This window comes from Eublepharis macularius, chromosome 4, assembly GCF_028583425.1.
Source record: "Eublepharis macularius isolate TG4126 chromosome 4, MPM_Emac_v1.0, whole genome shotgun sequence".
NCBI lineage: Eukaryota > Metazoa > Chordata > Lepidosauria > Squamata > Eublepharidae > Eublepharis > Eublepharis macularius.
In genome coordinates this window covers 11962793-11981773 of record NC_072793.1, presented here as the reverse complement: position 1 = coordinate 11981773, position 18981 = coordinate 11962793, and the positions used below count along the sequence as shown (strand labels likewise).

Below are 18981 nucleotides of genomic sequence, written 5' to 3'. Positions count from 1 at the left end.
TATTTTCTGAGAGAAATGTGTGTTTATTCATTTATACCCTGCCTTTCTCCCCAGTGGGAACTCTAAGCTACTACATCATCCTTCTTTCCTCTATTTTATCAGCACAACACAACAACCCTGTAAGGTAGGTCAGGCTGAGAGTGTGTGACTGGCCCAAGGTCACCCAGTGCGTTTCCATGGCAGAGTGAGGATTTGAATCTGGGTCTCGAAGATCACGTTCTGGCATGATAACCACTATACCACACTGAAGGAAAGCTCTCACACAAGTGATATTTTAATGTTACATTGGGGTTTTTCTGATTCTTGACCTACCCTGGCCAAATCAGGTTACAATGTGGGTGGCCAGGCAGCAGATTTGAGGGTGGGTCTAGTGAGCCTGGACCAGGGAAAGCAAAACTAGTGGCACGGCTCTACCATCTTCAGACCAGATCACCAGCACCTGTTGCTGCCGCCTGCTCACCAACTCGGCAGACGACAAGCCAAAGCTCACCAAGACAGAGGGCTACAAAACGTGTTCTGGAGTGACAGTAATACATTCTGCAGCATGACAGTCAGAAACACTGGCCACCAACAAAATGACAGCAAGACCTGATGGTTGCTTCTTATTCAACAGCTTATACCACAGTATGACTACCAACATACAATGTACAGGTGTGCTTGTGCTGGCTGTAAACGAAGTTGGTGCGTTTCAGCTGCCACTTTTCTGGTAGAACACCCAGAAGTGAAGTCCTGATCCCAGCTGGGGTGTAGTTTTGCTGAGAAAAGTATCAGTTAAAACCCTAATCTATCAGAACTGATATGAGAAGTGTGCACATTTTGTACCTCGGTCTTCGTAGGACAGTCAAATTCTGCCATGTTCTGGGTTTGACTTTTGAAAGATGGCAAAGCATGAAAGAGGATCTGGACACTGAGATTTTTTAAAAACATAAATTGCTCTTTTATTCTCCCTGCACCTTGTCATGCTTCCGAGACTTACTGCTGCTGCCGTCTCAATCACACACTAAGGTTAGGAAGTATCAATAACCTAAGTTTTCCTGTTTCTTTTGGGTATTTTTGAAAGGTGTTTTTAAACATTCAAAAGACACAGCCGTGACACACATCATTCCAGAAGACAACCAGTTCCTCACTGCCTGAACTCGAGTCCCTACTCTTGTTTGTGACAAAAGAAAAAAAGCCGGAGTGACATTTCACATGGTCTCATAGAAGCAAAAAGCGTCATTAAAAAATATCAGACACACATTCTGTGTGTTAACCCCACCCCACCCCCCTTTCTACTGGATAAACAGGATTTCTGCAGACCCCACGCCCTACATAAAATTACCAGCTGAAACTCAACGGTCTGGAATTAGGAGAGGTTCAAGTCTTCTCTGGGACAAAATAAACAGCGCGTGCAGCAATCTGTCTACAATTCCCAGGACCTGCAGCAGTTTTTCCCAGGCAGGGCCAAACCTTACCTGATCTTATAGTATGGAGGAAAGGATAGAGAACATGTACCAGCCTAGATGACAATCAGAGGAGGCTGAAGTCAGAGAGTCAACAAAGCAAGATAAGAATGCTGGCCACAACCTGAGTCCAGTTTCTTAACTGAGGATTTAAAAAGTTTGCCTGGAGGAAAATACAAACATTGGATCCAAAAAGGACAATGAAGAGATGAGGATTTATGAGACAATATATCCTCTCCCGCCCCACCAGCTGGAGTCTCCCGTTTGGTCCCAGATTCTGTGCTGGGTGTTTTATCACAGCACACGGGAAAGAGTGCACCTCTTTGGGGAGGGGGAATAAAAGCCACTGCTTTTGGAAAGATACGGAACCTGGGACTGAAGGACCTCTTCGCATCTGGAGGGAGGCAACCTATCAAGTCAGTTTTACTCAAGCTCCAGGGCATGAAAGAGGGTGTCCCCCAGCCACAATCAGAGGAGAACCTCTTGTGGTATCTCTACGGAACTCAGGCAAAGATAGTCTCCTCTCGCCGCTTCTTAGTGAGGATGGTTCCTGGCTTGTGCTGGGCATCTGGGTGGTTGGCCAGCTCTGGTGGGCAGGAGGATACCGGGCTCTCGAGGATGGCTTGCTTGAGGTCATAGAAGACAGCCGAGTCCTCCTTGGTAACGAACGAGATAGCCACGCCACTTTTTCCAGCTCTTCCTGTTCGACCAATGCGATGGATATAATCTGCAAGGAAGGGAGGAGAGGCCGCACAATGAATAAAGAGGCAAGGCACAGCAACTTCTGGTATAGGATACAGCAGCTGGCTAAGAGCCATACAGTGATGGACTGACTTGTCTCAGGTACACACCTGTCTCAGGGACAGAATCTAGTCACTATTTAACAGTTGCATAGAACAGGTTACTGCAGAAGTCTTCATTAGATAGGATTTGAGAGTGTTCAAACCATTTCACATTCACTGTAAGTAAATGTTACTACAGTTCAATAAGGTAGGCCAATATTATTATTCCCATTTGACAAGTGGGACTGATGGAGTGGATTGTCCAAGGCCATCGAAAGAGTACTTGGCTGAGGTTCACTGCCAGTATTCTACACCAGTGCTGGGGAGCGACGTGAAGAACAGATCTCTCTGTTCCTTGGGAACCCAAATCACTCTAGGATATAACAGTGGCAACCGTTCTAGTAGAGTGGCTAGCAGCACACGTATGCTGCTAGCCGCTCTACCAGAATGGTCCCATCTCACTTACAAACATCAATTCAGCAGTAAGAACTACCAAAGTTACAGCTCACAGAAGGGAAGGCTCACTTATGAGAAGGGGGGGATGCCTAAAGGATCTCCAAAGCAACAGAGGTGAATAGGATAATATCTCACCTTCTATATTCTTAGCCATGTCATAGTTCACCACCATGGACACATCATGGATGTCAATACCACGTCCAGCCACATCGGTGGCGACCAGAATGTCCTTGGCTCCAGCCTTCAAGTTGGAGAGGGCAAACTCTCGCTGCTCCTGACCTTTGCCACCATGAAGTGTGCAGGCATTATACTGTAGAAACGGGGAGGGTAACAGGTTAAAATGGGGCACAGCTGGCAGGGACGGCGTTCGGGAGGCACTCCTGCTGGTCTGCCTGCCTGAAGCAAAGCCAGTCAGGAGTTGGAACCAGGCAGGGCAGAGCAGGGCAGAGCAGAGCAGAGCGGTCTACCACTCTCAGGTACCCTAGTGGTACTCAAAGGATGAACAGTGTTGACTGCCTTGCAGGCTACCCGAAGGGAGAACTGCCAAACCAGGCAAGTAAACTAGAGCGCTTCAGCAGTATGGTTTCCAAATGCAAGCTTCTGTAGACAAGGTTGTATGCAGCCATCAGCAAACTGTTTTGCAAGCTGCTACAGAGCTCAACAACTGTACTTGTTATTCTGGCTGTTTACTGTGAGAGGGGATCAGAGACAGTTCCTTCCCACCACACGAAACAGGGACCCTATCCCAGGAATTCAGATGCTTCGAAAGACGGGGAGGTAACCCCTGCACAACTCTTCTTACCTCCATACAGGAATTTACATTTCACCAGACTAAGGGAGGCCACCACTTACCCCCATCTTCTCCAGAGATTTGGCCAGTACATCGCACCCCTTCTTCTGGTTAACAAAGATGATGATGGGTGGATCGAAGCCCTGCTCCAAAATAGCCAATAGTTTCTTCCTGTGCAGGGAAAGGAGGGAGGCAAAGAAAAAGCAAGGAAGTGAGGAGTAGGGTCAGTGAGGCCCCAAGATGTCGTTTATTAAGTAGAGATATTCCCCCGTTGATCCTAGAATGAATCTTTACAATTCCCTGTGAGATAATTTAATGCGCTACCATTTTTTTAAAAAAAACACAGAGACAACATCCACCACCCAAAGCCACAACCCACCTACCAATGGCACATCTTTAAAGGATTTGGAGAGGGGAAGGCCTATGCTGAACTGTATCCTGCGGCTGTCTGTATCACTGACCCAGGGGCTATGGCGTGCATCCGCACGAAGCTTGTATGTTCTTCTGACCCCCCTAGCCCTTCACACGGTAGTAGTACATGCACAACCCTATCTTCATGCACCCAAGCCACCCGTATTTTCGTTTTCCTGACTACATGGCTCCTCTTAGCATGACTGAAGAAGAATTTCATATTCTGTTCCATGAGGAATTTGAAAGGGAAGCATAAGAGGCCCATTCCACGGATCCTATTCAGGTTATCACATAAAAGTCCAATACTATTTTATAACTGGGGACGTGCATATGCTACAAATGCCGAGAGAACACAGAAAAAGCTTATAATGTGATATTGGATTTTAAATTGCCTGAGCACAAAACAATTTTTTTTAGTGGAGCCCTGTTAATAAAACAGCTCAGCTAATCCAAGTGGTAATGCTGCCACCCAGATGACATCTCCAAAGCACTCCCCCACTGCCTGTGCCTGAACAAGGCAAACCAAGCTCCCGCTGTCCCTCCCCACAAGAAGCCGACAGACCGATCAATACCTCTTCTCTGATTCTGACATGAGGAAGACCTTCTGCTCCACACGCTCGTGTGGTTTGCCAGCTGAGCCAATGTAGACCACAGCTGGGCGGCGCAGGTAACTGCGGGCCAGGCGCTCCACAGCGGGTGGCATGGTGGCCGTGAACATCACCGTCTGCCGGGGAGGCAAAAAGAAAATGAATGAGACGGATCCCTGCCTCTCCCCCTACTGGAGAGCTCCGTCAGTACCTCTTGAACACAGAGAGGTGGCAAGCACAGCGACAGATAACCATCTTGTGGGGAATGCAGAGATTTTAAAAAGGCGTACTTAGGTCCTCTATCACTAGACACAGTCTCCACACTTATATGGTTAAAATGTATTCATGTCAAACGGGAATCCAGTTTTCCTATCTTGAACTTTTGTGATCCCACCATTTAATCTCTTCCAAAGTTCTCTTTTCTGCCTCAAATGCGACCAGCTTTACTTCGATCTTTATTCTACTTTCCTCTTTCTCAATTAAATTATGATCTGAAGAACTCATTATTTTCTCTCTCTGCAAAGGACAAAGTACTTTGCATTGAACTTCCTCTTCTTTAGTGAACATGATTCTGAACTCTGGAATGGAATCTGGCTTCCTGAAAATCAAGAGTCTGGTTATAAAAGCATCCTCTTTCGAAGCCACCCAGCAAGTGTCTAGTTCGGATACGGATAACAGGATGGTCTGAACAACTTGGATTAAGCGGCTAATTTCTGTGCCAGACACCGAAAAATTCTTGTCACCTTGAACCAACTAAAGCACCAGACAGCACGGGCTCTGAGCCCCACTGACCTGTCGGTATTTGTGCTTGCCGGACTCAAAATTGGCCAGCATCTTCTCAGGGTCCTCAGCCTCATCAGTGTCAGGTTTCTGGTTGGTGACAGGCATGTGTTCCAAAATCTTCTGCACATCAGGCTCGAAGCCCATGTCAATCATGCGGTCGGCCTCATCCAATACCACGTAGGTGCAGCGGCTCAGCACCAAGTAACGATTCTCCAGCACGTCAATGAGACGGCCAGGAGTGGCAATAACAATCTGCAGCGTTGGGAGAGAACAGGTTTAAGGAGATGGAAATGAACTTATGTTTGCTCTTGTAACACACAGTCTATTATTCTTCCCATTTCTCACCCATAAAACAAATAAATTTGCTAGAGGCCTACCCAGGCAAAAAACTGAACCTCGTTACGCAACTGAAAGACGAGATATCCAATCCTACAGTGCACTGTCAATGTACAAGATCAGGCTTTATGCTTGGAAAGGGAGCAATCCATCTTAATGTTTGTGGTTAGTGTCTCCCCACCCCTTACCTCACAACCCATGCGCAGCCGGAAGCCTTGGTCCTCACGAGAGATGCCACCAATAACAGCCACCGTACGGATGCCCAGAGGCTTTCCAAATTTGATCGTCTCTTCCTCGATCTGCTGAGCCAGTTCACGGGTGGGGGCCAAGATGATGGCATAGGGGCCCTGATCGGACTCCTCAATCCTGTAACGGTGAAAACCCACATGTTGACTCTCAGAGAAACAACGTGGAATTGCTCTCTCTTTCCTCTAAGAGACTCCACAGGTTCCCATCGAAAGAGGCCCTGGTCCTTACGAAATTAAGGGGCGAGTTCAGATGCCCAGGGACGTGTGTGCCTCTCTGACCTGGATCTAACCAACCAGCGCAGCTGTGACACGAAGTCAGAGTATATGTAAGAGGATGCTTTTGCCCAGGGCATCACCTGGTATGTAAGCCAAATGAAATCAACAGGGTCCAACTGAACCAGGTTCTTTACGAGGCAACGGCTGACTTAGGTCAATATAAAGCAAAACACTCCCCATGTGGTCACTGCAGGGTGTAAAAGAGAAAGAAAAATCACAGCACAGTGCATGGCTCTCTCCACCATGCTCTGCTTGTGAGCTTCCAAGTAATACCTGGCTGGACAGAGTGGGAGACGGGACTACTAGACCAGACTAAACCCGGTCTGATCCAGAACGCTTATTCTCATGCTCATACCATACCCTGGCTGTGGGCCCTCCTCACTCACTCAATGCTCTCATATAAAACCTTGTGTGTGCACTGTGTGTATAAGTGTAACTTGCTTACCTGCAAGACACACCTTGGGATAACTAAATACCCTCCCAACATTAGAAGCGTCTTCGCTCCTCTCTTACCGGTCAATCTTGGGCAGGGTGGTGATCCATACCAGCAGTGGGATAAGGAAGGCAGCAGTTTTACCACTGCCAGTCTCAGCCACACCGATGATATCACGGTTCTGCAGGCCAATAGGGATGGCTTGACGCTGGATAGGAGTAGGTTCCTACGCAGAACAAGGGACAAAACCTGTGCGGTCAAGATGGAATCATCCAAGGGAGCTCAAAGGGACAGTAACGGACCGTAGGAACCTCTAGGTCTGAGCCCTGCCCCACACCTGCTAAACAACAGGTCCTTGCAAGAACATCTTTGATCGCATTAATTCTCAATCTTCCCTAAGACACTTTAAAAACTCTGGCAATAAGTCAGACAGGATGACCGAGGAGTAATGGTTTAGGCCTCACCTTGTAGCCACATTTGTCGATAACCTCCAAGATGTGAGGGGGCAGTGAAGAATCCTTCCAGGAACGGATGGGGTTGGGGATTTTGCCTCCCTTTGTCGTAATGCTGTAATCCTCGCGGAAAATTCGCCAGTCCCTGTCCGTCATCTCGTCCAGTTTCTTTTGAGACCAATGCCGGTCATCCCAGCGCTGCTTGGCCTCCTTTTTACGCAGCTTGCGCAGACGTGCCCTATGAAGCAGGAAGGAAAACCTCATTAGGGGGTCAGAAGGGCCGTGGTTAACAGCAAGACTTGACTGCTGTAATGCACTCTACATAGGTCTCCCTTCAAAGTCCATCTGAAGACTTCAGCTGCTGCAGAATGCCACAGTTTGATTATTATCAGGAGCGAGGCACAGCATGCATATTGCTCCCATTCTGCAGTCGCACCATTGGCAACCCATCAGTTACCAGGCTTAATTCAAGGATTTGGCTATCGCATACAAAGCTCTCCCCAGGGGCTCGGTCTCTCATGTTTGTAAGACCACCTCTCCCCCTAGGTTCTGTCATGGGAGTTGCGCTCATCTGAACAGGGCCTTCTGCAGGTGCCACCTTGCAAACGGGCAAAACCAACAGCTACCCAGAAATGTGCATTCTCTGTGGTGGCCCCACCTTATGGAGTAGCATACTCAGAGTGTCATGAAACCTCCCATTCTCCTGGCTTTCCACAAATCATGCAAAACCAAATCATTCAAGAGGGCTTTTTTACTCAGATAGGAGGGCCGTAATGTACGGAAGTGATTCAAAGAGATGAATGGCTAAAGGGGCAGGGACTATATATATTACTAGGTTGCTGTAAGTATGATCCTACAGAGTAGTTCCTGCCCTGTTTAAGAGATTTAGAATGGCTTATGTTCTGCTTCCGTATCGTTTCAGCTTCGTATCAAATTTCTGCTTGTTTTTCCAGTCTCTGCACATTTTCACTTGTATACCCTCTTGCATTGTTTACTGAACATCCCTGCTGTTGACTGTATTGATTTAAACTATGTAATTACCTTGAGTCTCAGTGAGAAAGGCAGATTGTAAGTAATATACATTTTAAAAAGGGAGGGGGTGTCCAGTGGTGATCAAAACCACTGGATGAACAACAGAGGGTGTTTTCTATTTACCCACAGAAAGCCATATGCAGGAAATTTGGTTTACTGCCAAAGTATAATCAGATCAAGAACCTGAAAGTTGACTTTCAAGGTATTTAGTACATCCACATTTTATTTTTTAAAGCTCCAAGCTTCCAGCCCTTATCATTGTGAAGATATGCCCGGTATGAACAGCACCACAACAGAAGAGTGGCTTGGGTTTTCCATAAGCAGAGAAAGGACGCTTGACTGTCGCAACCTGCTGTCCACCCGAGTTAAGTTTTATTGTTCTCCAGTTCCACCTTCTCTTCTATAACTGCAATATTTTGCAACGCTTCATGCTAGCATAAGGCTAACAGCTTCAGCCTGGCAGGCAATCTGTGGCTACCTCCTTGCACGAAACTTCCTACAATTCATACCAAGCCTGGGCACGAATGAGTAATTTGCATAACTTATTTTTCTCATAATGAGCATTCAGGATGTTGGTTGCTGGACTGCAGTAAACGAAGATACGTATGACATCAAGGAACAGCTCCACAGAACAGCAAATCCAGAAAAGGCACACCGATGTCAAGTGGACCTGCCGCTCCTCGCAAGCTTCAGACCCCATCAAAACCTCACTTTCTTTCCCACCCGGTTTATAACTTACTCCTCTTGCTCCTTCTCCTCCAGCGTGCGCCGCTTCTCCATCAGGTCTCCATAGAAGCGTGACTGTTCCCGTTTCTGCTGCTTTAAATCAATGCCAGCAATAAAGCCGCGCCCCAGCAGCTGAACCTGGTGTCGCTCCTTGTACCTGTGGAACAGAGAATCCAACGACATGACGCAGCTTGGGGTGTAACGTGGCCTCTTCTCAAAAAGAATCTGGTACTTTCTGAGACTCTCGAGTACCTTTTTTTAAAAAAATTTTTTAAAAAAGAAACAAGTTCCAGTCCTCATGCTGCAGATTTAAAAAAAAAAGAAATTCTCAAAGAGTATATAGAGAGTCTGAAATGAAACAGACTAAGTAAAATGGGCAGAAGGACTCTGTCTTAGTTGACACTGCCTACTATGCTAATATTCTCTGAGTGCCAATTCTCTTTTTGCACCTCCCAATCAATTAGAACAAAACAAGTCAATAGCTAAAAACAAATTGTCCAACCCAAATAAAGCATTCATAGAAATTGATTTTTGTAAATCTGCACATCTTTTCTTAAAAGTGCCAAATCCTGGACTCTGAGACGCCCTTTCCTCGGGGAGCTTGGCATACCTCGTTCTTTTGCATCGCACTGGAACACTGGTAAGGAAATGGGTCCTGTACACTTTCCTTGGAGAAATGATGTCAACATGAACATATTCCTTCCTTGCAATGGAGCAGAGGATGTGAAACAAGAGGACCTTCACAATAAGGAGGGATCTCCTTCCCAAAAAGATACTCACAAGGGATTGTAGTCAATAGAAGTGTCCTCTGAAGCATCCCACTCAAACACAAACTTGCGGTCATTCAGGTGCCGTGTGCGCCTCCGTTTTTTGACCCCACCCAAATACCGCTCCTGGCAAGGGAAGAAGGGTACAACAATGGAACAATGCTTATTCCTTATTCAATCCATCTATATCCTGGCATTCTCTGTCAAGCTGAAACTCAAGGTGGCTAACACCATCAAGAACCTCAGACTCAACAGCCAGTACACTGCTCTCAATCTGCTTTGGTTCTCTTGGGTTCACTTCCAAGCCAACATTTGTCCCTACTCTCATTTGTTACACAAAAGCATACTCTAAAAAAGCCTACCAACACTGGATTTTGGAAACTGAGGACCCTCCCCCTCAAAAAAAGCAGGTTATTACTTTCTTCCAAAAATATTCAGGGACTCCACAGAAAGCTCATTCTAACAAACTAGTCTTAAGATAGCAAATTATGAACGGGGGGCGGGGGGGCAACAGCAGTGTTAGTAAGACAGCATAGATGATCAGATTCCCAGAGCTCTTTTCCCTTGGGCTGAAACCAATGGGTCAGAACATGTCAGATGGATTTTGTTAATTGTCCAGTAAGGAGCTCTATTATGATGTACAATCATAAACCAGTTTCAGATGGGCAACCATGCTGGTCTACAGTAGATGAGCAAGATTCAAGACCAGTAGCACCTCTAAAGATCAACAAGATTTCCAGAGTATAAAGTTTCAAGACTCTCAAAAACATACACCCTGAAAATCTTGTGGGCCTTTAAGGTGCTGCTCTTCTAACTGTAAACCAATAATTTTTTCATGACATGTTGAATTACAATATGGATAGTTGATGGACCATTTAAAAACTGGTCCAAACATATAAAAGTAGAGATGGTCAAGTTGTGCTGACTTCAACCTGCAAGATTCTGGGGCATCTAGGCCTAGATTTTAAGTGGAGACCCATCCAATCAGATGCATATCCAAGGTGCCTGCCAATCCCAATCTTCCCATTTTAACCCATGGATCCCCATTCACCTTTATGAGACAGAGATAAAACGGAGGCCTGGGTCTTTGCTCAGCCCAGCAAGTGTTACCTTGATGGCATGCAGTTCTTTGCTCTTGTCTTTTTCCTCACGGATCTTCTGCCGCCCCTCCTCGTCTTCATTGCCATTGGTTTCCCGTTCCATGCGTTCCCTCCGCTCACGCCGCTCCCTCTCCTGGGGGTCCTCTGTGCATAAAACAGCCTATCATCAGGGAAGTGGGGCACCCAACAGGGAATTCCTTCAGTATAATCACTCCAGCTTGGGTATCTAGTCGCCCAACAGGAACGAAGCCTTACCCAGCATCTTCCTGCCCATCTCTTGGAACTGTTTTCTCTTTTTCCTCTCATCCTCCAGCAGACGCTGCCGTTCTTCTACCTCCTGCTGCCGGCGCTTCAAGGCCTCAGTTTCTCGTTCTGCCTTGGAAAGGAACTTGGGCTGAAAGAAACCAGCACAAGGCTCCAAGTTAACTCCGTGTACCTCCTTTAACACAACTGTTGATTGAAGGACGGGGCATATTTGGCAGTCCTTTTGCTGAGACATACGTGCTGGTTGGCCTACTCCAGCAACAGAGGCAGGGCTTTTTTTCAGGGGGAATGCAGTGAAACGGAGTTCCGGAACCTCTTGAAAATGGTCACATGGCTGGTGGCCCCGCCCCCTGATCTCCAGACAGAGGGGAGTTGAGATTGCCCTCCGCGCCACTGAGCGGCACGGAGGGCAATCTAAACTCCCTTCTGTCTGGAGATCAGGGGGCGGGGCCACCAGCCATGTGACCATTTTCAACAAGGGCAACCCACTGAGTTCCACCACCTCTTTTCCCAGAAAAAAAGCCCTGAACAGAGGAATTGGCAGATAGAAGTGGAGAAAGGAGAGAACCTTATGCTCTCACCTTGGCTTCAGCTTCTTCTTCAGCTTTTTTCTTAGCCAGAAGCTCCTCCAGGGACAGTGGCTGTGCCTGTAAATAAAAGAGATGCTGATCAGCATCCTGAAAAATTCCTCCGAGCTCAGGAACTGCTACTACAAAACCAATGCCAAAGAATTCCAAAGCAGCAATACTGACAGGGCATCTGTGCAAAGCAGCAAGACCTCTCCTTCCACTTCACCATACAAACTTCCTATATGCACAATGCCAATAAGAATATAAAGACGGCCAAGAGAATTATTATACAGTGGTACTGAAGTCTCCCAATCTAGAGGCAAGATTCCCACCTGAGAAACCCAGGGAAAATAGCTCCAAAATACATGTTAAAGAGGTTCTCCTTCTTTTCTTTCTTGTTAATTACTGTCCGCCTTTCTCACTGAGACTCAAGACAGATTAAGGGAGTCAGTGTGGTGCGGGAGAGTCAAATTAGATTCCAATTGGCATTTAAGCTGCCTGGAAAACTAAGAGCTGCACTTTCAGCTCAGCTGTTTTTGGTTTCTGTGACAAAGAAGACAGCAAGTACTGTAGCCCTTGAAATTATATGCAGCACCTTCTCCTTCTTGCCTCCATCATCCTCTTCATCCCTGCGAGAATCTCTGTCCTTCCTGGATTTGGAGTCTTTGTTGCGATTTGGAGAGAGACTTCTGTGCAAAGGGGAAGTGAAAGTTAGAAGTGATGCAAATAGCCCATCGACGCATAGCTCTCGCCAGTGATTCCAGAGCACATTCTCTCAATATATTGTTCTCAAGAAAGGCTGCAAACTACTTAATTCCTGGCCTTTGTTAGAACAGAAGGGTGACCGTGTCTTACTAAAAAATACATACTAAGATTCACACAAGTTGTCAGCATTCTGTACCGGACCAATATATTTTGAGACTACCTTACGGGCAAAGGAAAAGCTGGACTAATTTTGCATTGGGAATGTTATGCTTTGATCAGCAGTCCACTTTAGGAAATGGATCTTGCTAACAAGATCAAAAAATCTGCAGCCCCCCCTTAGTCACTAACAACCTTGTTGTGGGATGTAGGCATCCTGCCACGAACCCAGTTTCTGTAAGTATGTCCTGATATCACAACTGACCAGATCAATCAGGTATGACAAGTGGCTTCTTAAATACCTGTACAGTGAAAAATGTGATTCAGAAAGCAATCCTAACTAGTCTACTTAACGTAAGTCCCACATTATTCACTGGTACTTACTCCTAAGAAAGTATCCTCATTCTTCAGGAACTCCAAAAAGGGAGGTAAATCTGTACTGCTCCTCAGCTTTCCATGCCACAAAATGATGTACTGCAGTACCCGTGACACCTCCTTCCAACTGCCTAATCCATATCACTCCCTAGAGAAAAACAGCATTTTACCTGGAGCGTTTCCTATCCTTGTCTCTTCGATGCCCATCTTTCTCCCGCTCCCGGTCCTTCTTGCTGCGTTCCCGCTCTTTGTCTCGTTCCCTCTCTTTATATCGTCGTTCCCTACCAAAAGTAAAAAGAAATGGCTTGTATGAGTAACATCGTATTTTAACGCATGCTGATCAAACAAGCTCTCATTAGACCAGCAAAAATATGTCTTGCCTTAATCCAATCTCGCCATCAAAAAGCCCATGCTCTCAACCTTACCATATACAGTCTGCCTATACCCACAGAAGCTTAAAAATATAGCAGAAAGAGCCAACAGTAGCCATCAAGGTAATGTGCATGCATAGTTTTCTGATGGCACAACAGAAACACTGAAATCACTTCTGAAATGTTTTTGCTCCTAAGAGTCTTAATTTTTTTAAACCAAAAATCTAGTCCCCAAAGTTGCAAAGGCTGGCTTGTAAATTAGGATCCAACCATAGCCTGTTTCTCATCTCTGAAACACCCTCCAGTAAGAGGTTAATGGGGAACAGGATCTCTCATAGGTAAGGCAGCAATAGATGAGTTTCATATCTGTGCCCTGGATAGAGATGTAAAATTTACAGAAATTTTGAAGCCACTGAAAAACCAATTTAGGGATTGGAAAATTGTAATATATGCAACAATTACTTTTCTATTAAAACTAAACTTGTTTTACTGACTAAACAACATAAAATAATTTATAACTTGGCATATAAAATTGTGATATTTGGCATCTTTATAAAATTTAAAAGTATAAATGCCTTCATTTCTATAAGAAAAATTGCGAGCATACTCAGGCAACTGCAAACTCGTTTTATCCAATGTTACCTTAGCACACGTGTCTTACTTTTTGCCATCTGAGAGGTATCAAAAATTAAAATTGAAGGTAGAAAACAAATTCTGTAGTAAGCACCAGTAAACGTATTCTTTAGATAGAAACACTTTCACACAGTCACAATATGATGGACTACCAGTGAATCAAGTTAAACTTTATAATGCTGCAAAACCAGAACTCTTTAATAATGTACTATCAAGAACTATTATTATCTAATGGTCTTATATAATTTACACATTTTGAGTAAAACTTTGGCTTAAAAAATTTTACTCATTCCAAAAAGGAAAAAAGGGTTTTTCTTCCCCAATGGACAAATTGAAAAAGTCCTGAGACTTCATGTTGTATATTTTGAGTGAAAAAAACACTGTCATAAAAAGCACTTCACTCATTCTAAAGGAGAAAACGGTTCATAGGATTTTTCCCCCAGTCCGCCCCCGCCCCCTAGATCTCCCGGGAAAATTTGGGAAGGTGGGAGAAGTAGCATGGCACAAAATAAATATTGATAATAGTATTTTACAGCTATATACTGAGAGGGAATATCCTGAACTTCAGGGAGTGGCAGTGGCTCAGTGAGAGAGCATTTGCTTTGCATGCAAAAGGTTCCAGGTTCAATCCTTGGCCTCTCCAGATAAGCATCAAGTAGTAGGTGGTATGAAAGACCTCTCCCGGAGGCTGTGGAGAGTCACTGCCAACGTTAGTAGAAAAAGCTGATCTTGATAGACTAACAGTGCAATCCTAAGCAGAGTTACTCCAGTCTAAACCCGTTGAAATCAATGGGCTTAGACTGGAGTAACTCTGTTTAGGATTGCACTGTAAGGGTCTGATTCAGTATAAGGCAGCTAACGGTCATCTATAGCTTATTGATTCAGATAAGCACAGCAGATTTATTACAGTTCACACTCTTAGCGTGAACAGCACTTTACAGCACGTAAGACTACAGGCCCCAAGCTTACAGATCTGAAATGTGGTTTGGGGAGATAACAAAGGAAGGGGAGGAAAGTGAGGTAAACTGGAAACATGAGAGATTTGGGCCAGTACGCCCAAATCACCCCCATCCTGACAAGTGTCCCACACAACATGCATCTGGCATAAAAGGGAAATTACAGCTAATGATGAAAAAACCGATTACCCTGTGCCATCTGGAATCTGGCAAGTGCAACTTGACCAACAATCACAGCAGCAACATGACCACCACAGAAAAGTACCTTTGTGTGGAATCAGCCCAGACATCCACAAATAGTTTCTGCATAATTTAAGCAGATCTCAGAAGTTAGCTTTGTTTCATGCACAGTTTGGGATATCTTTGTACAGATTTTAAGACATATGCTGTACGTAGCCCTAGTGTGTCTATGTCAGGCTATGGATGACAGGATACTGAAGACAGATCTCTGGCCCATTTGCAATAAGACTCCAGTACTTAGTCAAATGGATTTTATTCAGAAATCAGTTCATTCTAATATACAGTTCCATAGGTCTACTTAGGAGCAAGGCAAGCCACTATGCAGCATGAACAAAAACATTGACAGGAATGACCACATGGGGAAATTGCATTCTCTTTCTAGCCCGTTTTCCTTCCCCTCCCAATTCATAACAATTCCTTGCTGCTCCTTCGTTGTGAGAACATTCTGCATATTTGTGATATCGCACTCTGCTGCTTCAGAGAAAGACATAGCATAGTCTGAGAAGAAGCACAAGGTCACAGCCAGATAGCCACCTGTTAAAGCCTGAGAAACGGTTAGAACAAACTAGCAAACCAAAATGGAGTTACATTGGAATCAAGTTTACAGTTCAAAAGAACTAAGCATCGGAACGTCATCAGAACCAGACTTAATATTGGCATGAATGGATGGGCACAGATAGACATGACAGTCTAGAGCATACAACTACATATACACAATGTGTCCCTAAAGCTCTACAAATATCTAATAGGAACGAAACAAGCCACAGTTGCTTGTAAAACATATTTCCCTCACTGTCATGAAAAGCTGGATACCAGCTCATAAAATGAAACACAAACTCAAATTTGAATCAGCCTGGCCTGCAAACATACTTTAGTGCCAAATTGGCCAATCCCATTAGTTACCAAATCATCATGGCCCAAATTCTCCACTCAAAGATGACCAACTTAAACCAGATTGACAAAGCTTCCTCCCTAAGATTGGGACAGCACCACTCTATTATTACCTCTCCGGTGACTTGGACCGAGATCGGGATCTTGACCTACTGCCTCTCCTCCTCTCACGGGAACGGTGCCGCTTCCTGTCTTTGGCAATAGGGGAGGCTTTCCTCTCACGATCTCGGTCACGTTCCCGGTCCGGTGAGCGTGAACGTCTTCGCTCTTCTTTGATGGGTGAAGAATCCCGCTCCCTCTTTTCAACAGTTTCCCCAGCCATCTTGATTAGGAGTTTTGTGGAAAAAAGGAAAGACTCCCATCAAAAGACAAAAAACATAGCATTTGTTTCTGCATGGAAATCTCTCAATAATTCATATATATAACCCAATAAATAAACTGAAGCCATTCCTCTCTAAATGACACACCAATTATTTTTCAATATTAGAATCTGTTTTCAGGATGTGTAAGCTAAAAATCAACAATGGTGGATTCCTACACCAAATTGGGTCCCCTGAGGCATACCACATGCCCCCTTATTATCCAGGTCCTGAAAAGAATGGCATATAGGGAATGTATATCTGGTAAAAGGACTTGCTGGCCATCTGGGGATCTGGGGAGAGGGCAGCCCGAGAGCACCTCCTCCTACTCGCTTAACCACTACAGCCAGTTTGGTGTAGTGGTTAAGAGCACAGGACTCTCATCTGGAGAACCGGGTTTGATTCCTCACTTCTCCACTTGAAGCCAGCTGGGTGACCTTGGGTCAGTCACAGCTTCTAGCTCTCTCAGCCCCACCCACCTCACCGGGGGTTTTGTTGTGAGGATAATAATAACATACTTTGTAAACCGCTCTGAGTGGGAGTTAAGTCACCCTGAAGGGCGGTATATAAATTGAATGTTATTATTATTATATTATTATTATTATCAATGTGTTCCTCCAAGAAAACTCATGAATTAATATAGGCTGTTCGTAGAGTTGCTACTAACCCACTTTTAACAAGGATGGTCTAGTGTTTATAAACCAAGGTAAATGCCAATCAATAAGCAATTTCAAATAATACTATTTAAATTAATTAGCATATGCAGATGAATGACTATATAAATTGTTATGCTGTCCTTTCGTGAAAAAAGAACCAACTCCACAGATTATCACATATGACAACTGCTACGGTGACTTCTTTGCTGCACATACGCGCACTGAAAATTTTTTACTGCATTTTTATTCTGCCCTTTTTCTAAAGAGCTCAGGGTAACATACACAGAGCTCCCTTGAATCCTGTTGCGGCCTCATAACAAGGCAGGCTACTCTGAAAGACAGCTACTAACCCAAGATTAGCAAGTGAAGTTTGTGGCCATGTAGATGTTTGAATTTAGGTCTTTCTAGTCTTAGTCTGACCCTCTACCATACACTGGTTTTCTAAAAGTCAAGGCTTGCTACACATTTCAATCTCTTGCACATGCGCTTCATGCATATAACAAATATAAACAGGGCTCATTTCGAGGGGGAACGCGCAGGAACGCAGTTCCAGCAGTTCCCCAAAGAGGTCACATCAGGTAGCCCTGCCCACCTGACTCTCAGCCATTTTGGGCCCGTTTCGCCCTGGATTGGGGCCGAAACAGCCCGAGTCGGGCCTCTGACAGGTGGTGAATCACTCTCCTGTTCAGCAGCGGCCTGATCCTGACCATTTTGGGCCCCTTTTTGCCATTTTGGGTCCAATTTCAGTCCTGAATGGGCAGGATTGGGTCCAAAACAGCCAGGATAAGTGATGTCAGGGGGTGTGGCATATGCAAATCAGTTATGCTAAAACATTTCCCGTGCTGTCAAGGGGCGTGGCATATGCTAATGAGCTATGCTGATGAGTTATGCTAATGAGTTCCTCCAGCTTTTTCTACAATGACCCCTGAATATATATATATATATATATATATATATATATATATATATATATATATATATATATATATATATATATATATATATATTTATAAATATAAATATACACATGCTTGAACATACGAGGCTTACACTGCCTGCATAGGTAATGAAGTAGTGTTCAGAACCAGAAATTTATATATTTACAAGATTTTTAAGCCACTTTTCTGCACCAGGGCCATTTTAAGCAAACGCTATATTCCTTTTGCAAAGCAGAAAAGCAAGATGGAACTCGAGAGACCGCATCAAACCCTGAGATTTCCCCCCTTTAAATTATAAAGTTCGGGAGAAGGAACACAAGTGCTTAATTTCAAGGGGGGAGACGACAATTGTGTATAATTCTTGACGCGCGGGGATTCTTAGTCGCCTAACCAAGCGGGAAACGCACTTTCATTTGCTAATATTGTCTAAGCTAGAAATACATTCTAGAGCTGAGCTATGGCGAAAAATTTACCGGGGGGGGGAATTCAGCAGAAGCCCCTCCCCCCCTCAGGTTTGTCGCTCACCCGAAACTGTTGCCCCCCCCCCCCGCTGCTAGAGACCCCTATAGCTGCTAGAGACCCCTATAGCTCCCGCGCCCACCGACAATACCCCCAGAAGACACCTCACCCGTAACGTATCCCAGCGTCAGCGCCACTCACTTTCAGTCCGCAACCGCCGCCATCTTAGTGGCGCTAATTCCGGCCACAACTTCGCCTCGACGTGCAGCATCATGGGAAAGCGAGTCCGTTTGCCCAAGCCCGCCCGCCTCCGTGTCCAGGTTTAAGACTACAAGTCCAAAAGGCACCGCGACAAAACAGCAGGTCCCATCATGCACCACGCCGAACAGGGTGTTATTTTGAGTCGTAGGCTCTTGGAGTAGAGGTGGGTGTGCTTGTGGCAGGGCAGTCCTGTGGAGTCGCTCTAATGCCAAGCGGTAGGTTTAGACGGCAATAACTCTGTAGGATTGCTCTGTTAGGATGTTGCAGCAAAACTGAACAGGATATAAAGACATTTTATTATTCCACCATAAACTTTTGTGAATTCAGAGTCCTCTTCTTCAGATGCAATGAGGTGGCTCTTCATTAGGCGGACCTTTTATGTAGGGTATATGAAAAAGAACAGCAGGGCTGCAGGGCCATGCTGTCCAGGATAACAGGTAGTAAACAGGTAAAATTCAAGTCTAATCAAGAAAAATGCAGAGGCTACGAATCCCGGGCTTTGCTCCGATATAGTTAATGCCTTCAAC

At 45.1% G+C, this 18981-nt stretch overlaps 1 protein-coding gene across 1 annotated transcript; it reads right to left on the bottom strand.

The window, feature by feature from the left end:
* Positions 1–258: 258 nt before the first annotated feature.
* On the bottom strand, positions 259–18437 carry DDX23 (DEAD-box helicase 23). Its single transcript, XM_054977174.1, has 17 exons — positions 18363–18437; positions 15895–16103; positions 12861–12971; positions 12050–12143; positions 11467–11532; positions 10877–11015; positions 10632–10765; positions 9535–9647; positions 8768–8911; positions 7009–7234; positions 6625–6770; positions 5776–5953; positions 5261–5503; positions 4454–4605; positions 3533–3641; positions 2816–2990; positions 259–2169 (listed from the first exon to the last, which is right to left on the bottom strand). Exons 2-17 carry the CDS (start codon positions 16101–16103, stop codon positions 1946–1948), a joined length of 2463 nt encoding a protein of 820 aa, XP_054833149.1. The 5' UTR covers positions 18363–18437; the 3' UTR covers positions 259–1945.
* Positions 18438–18981: the final 544 nt, after the last annotated feature.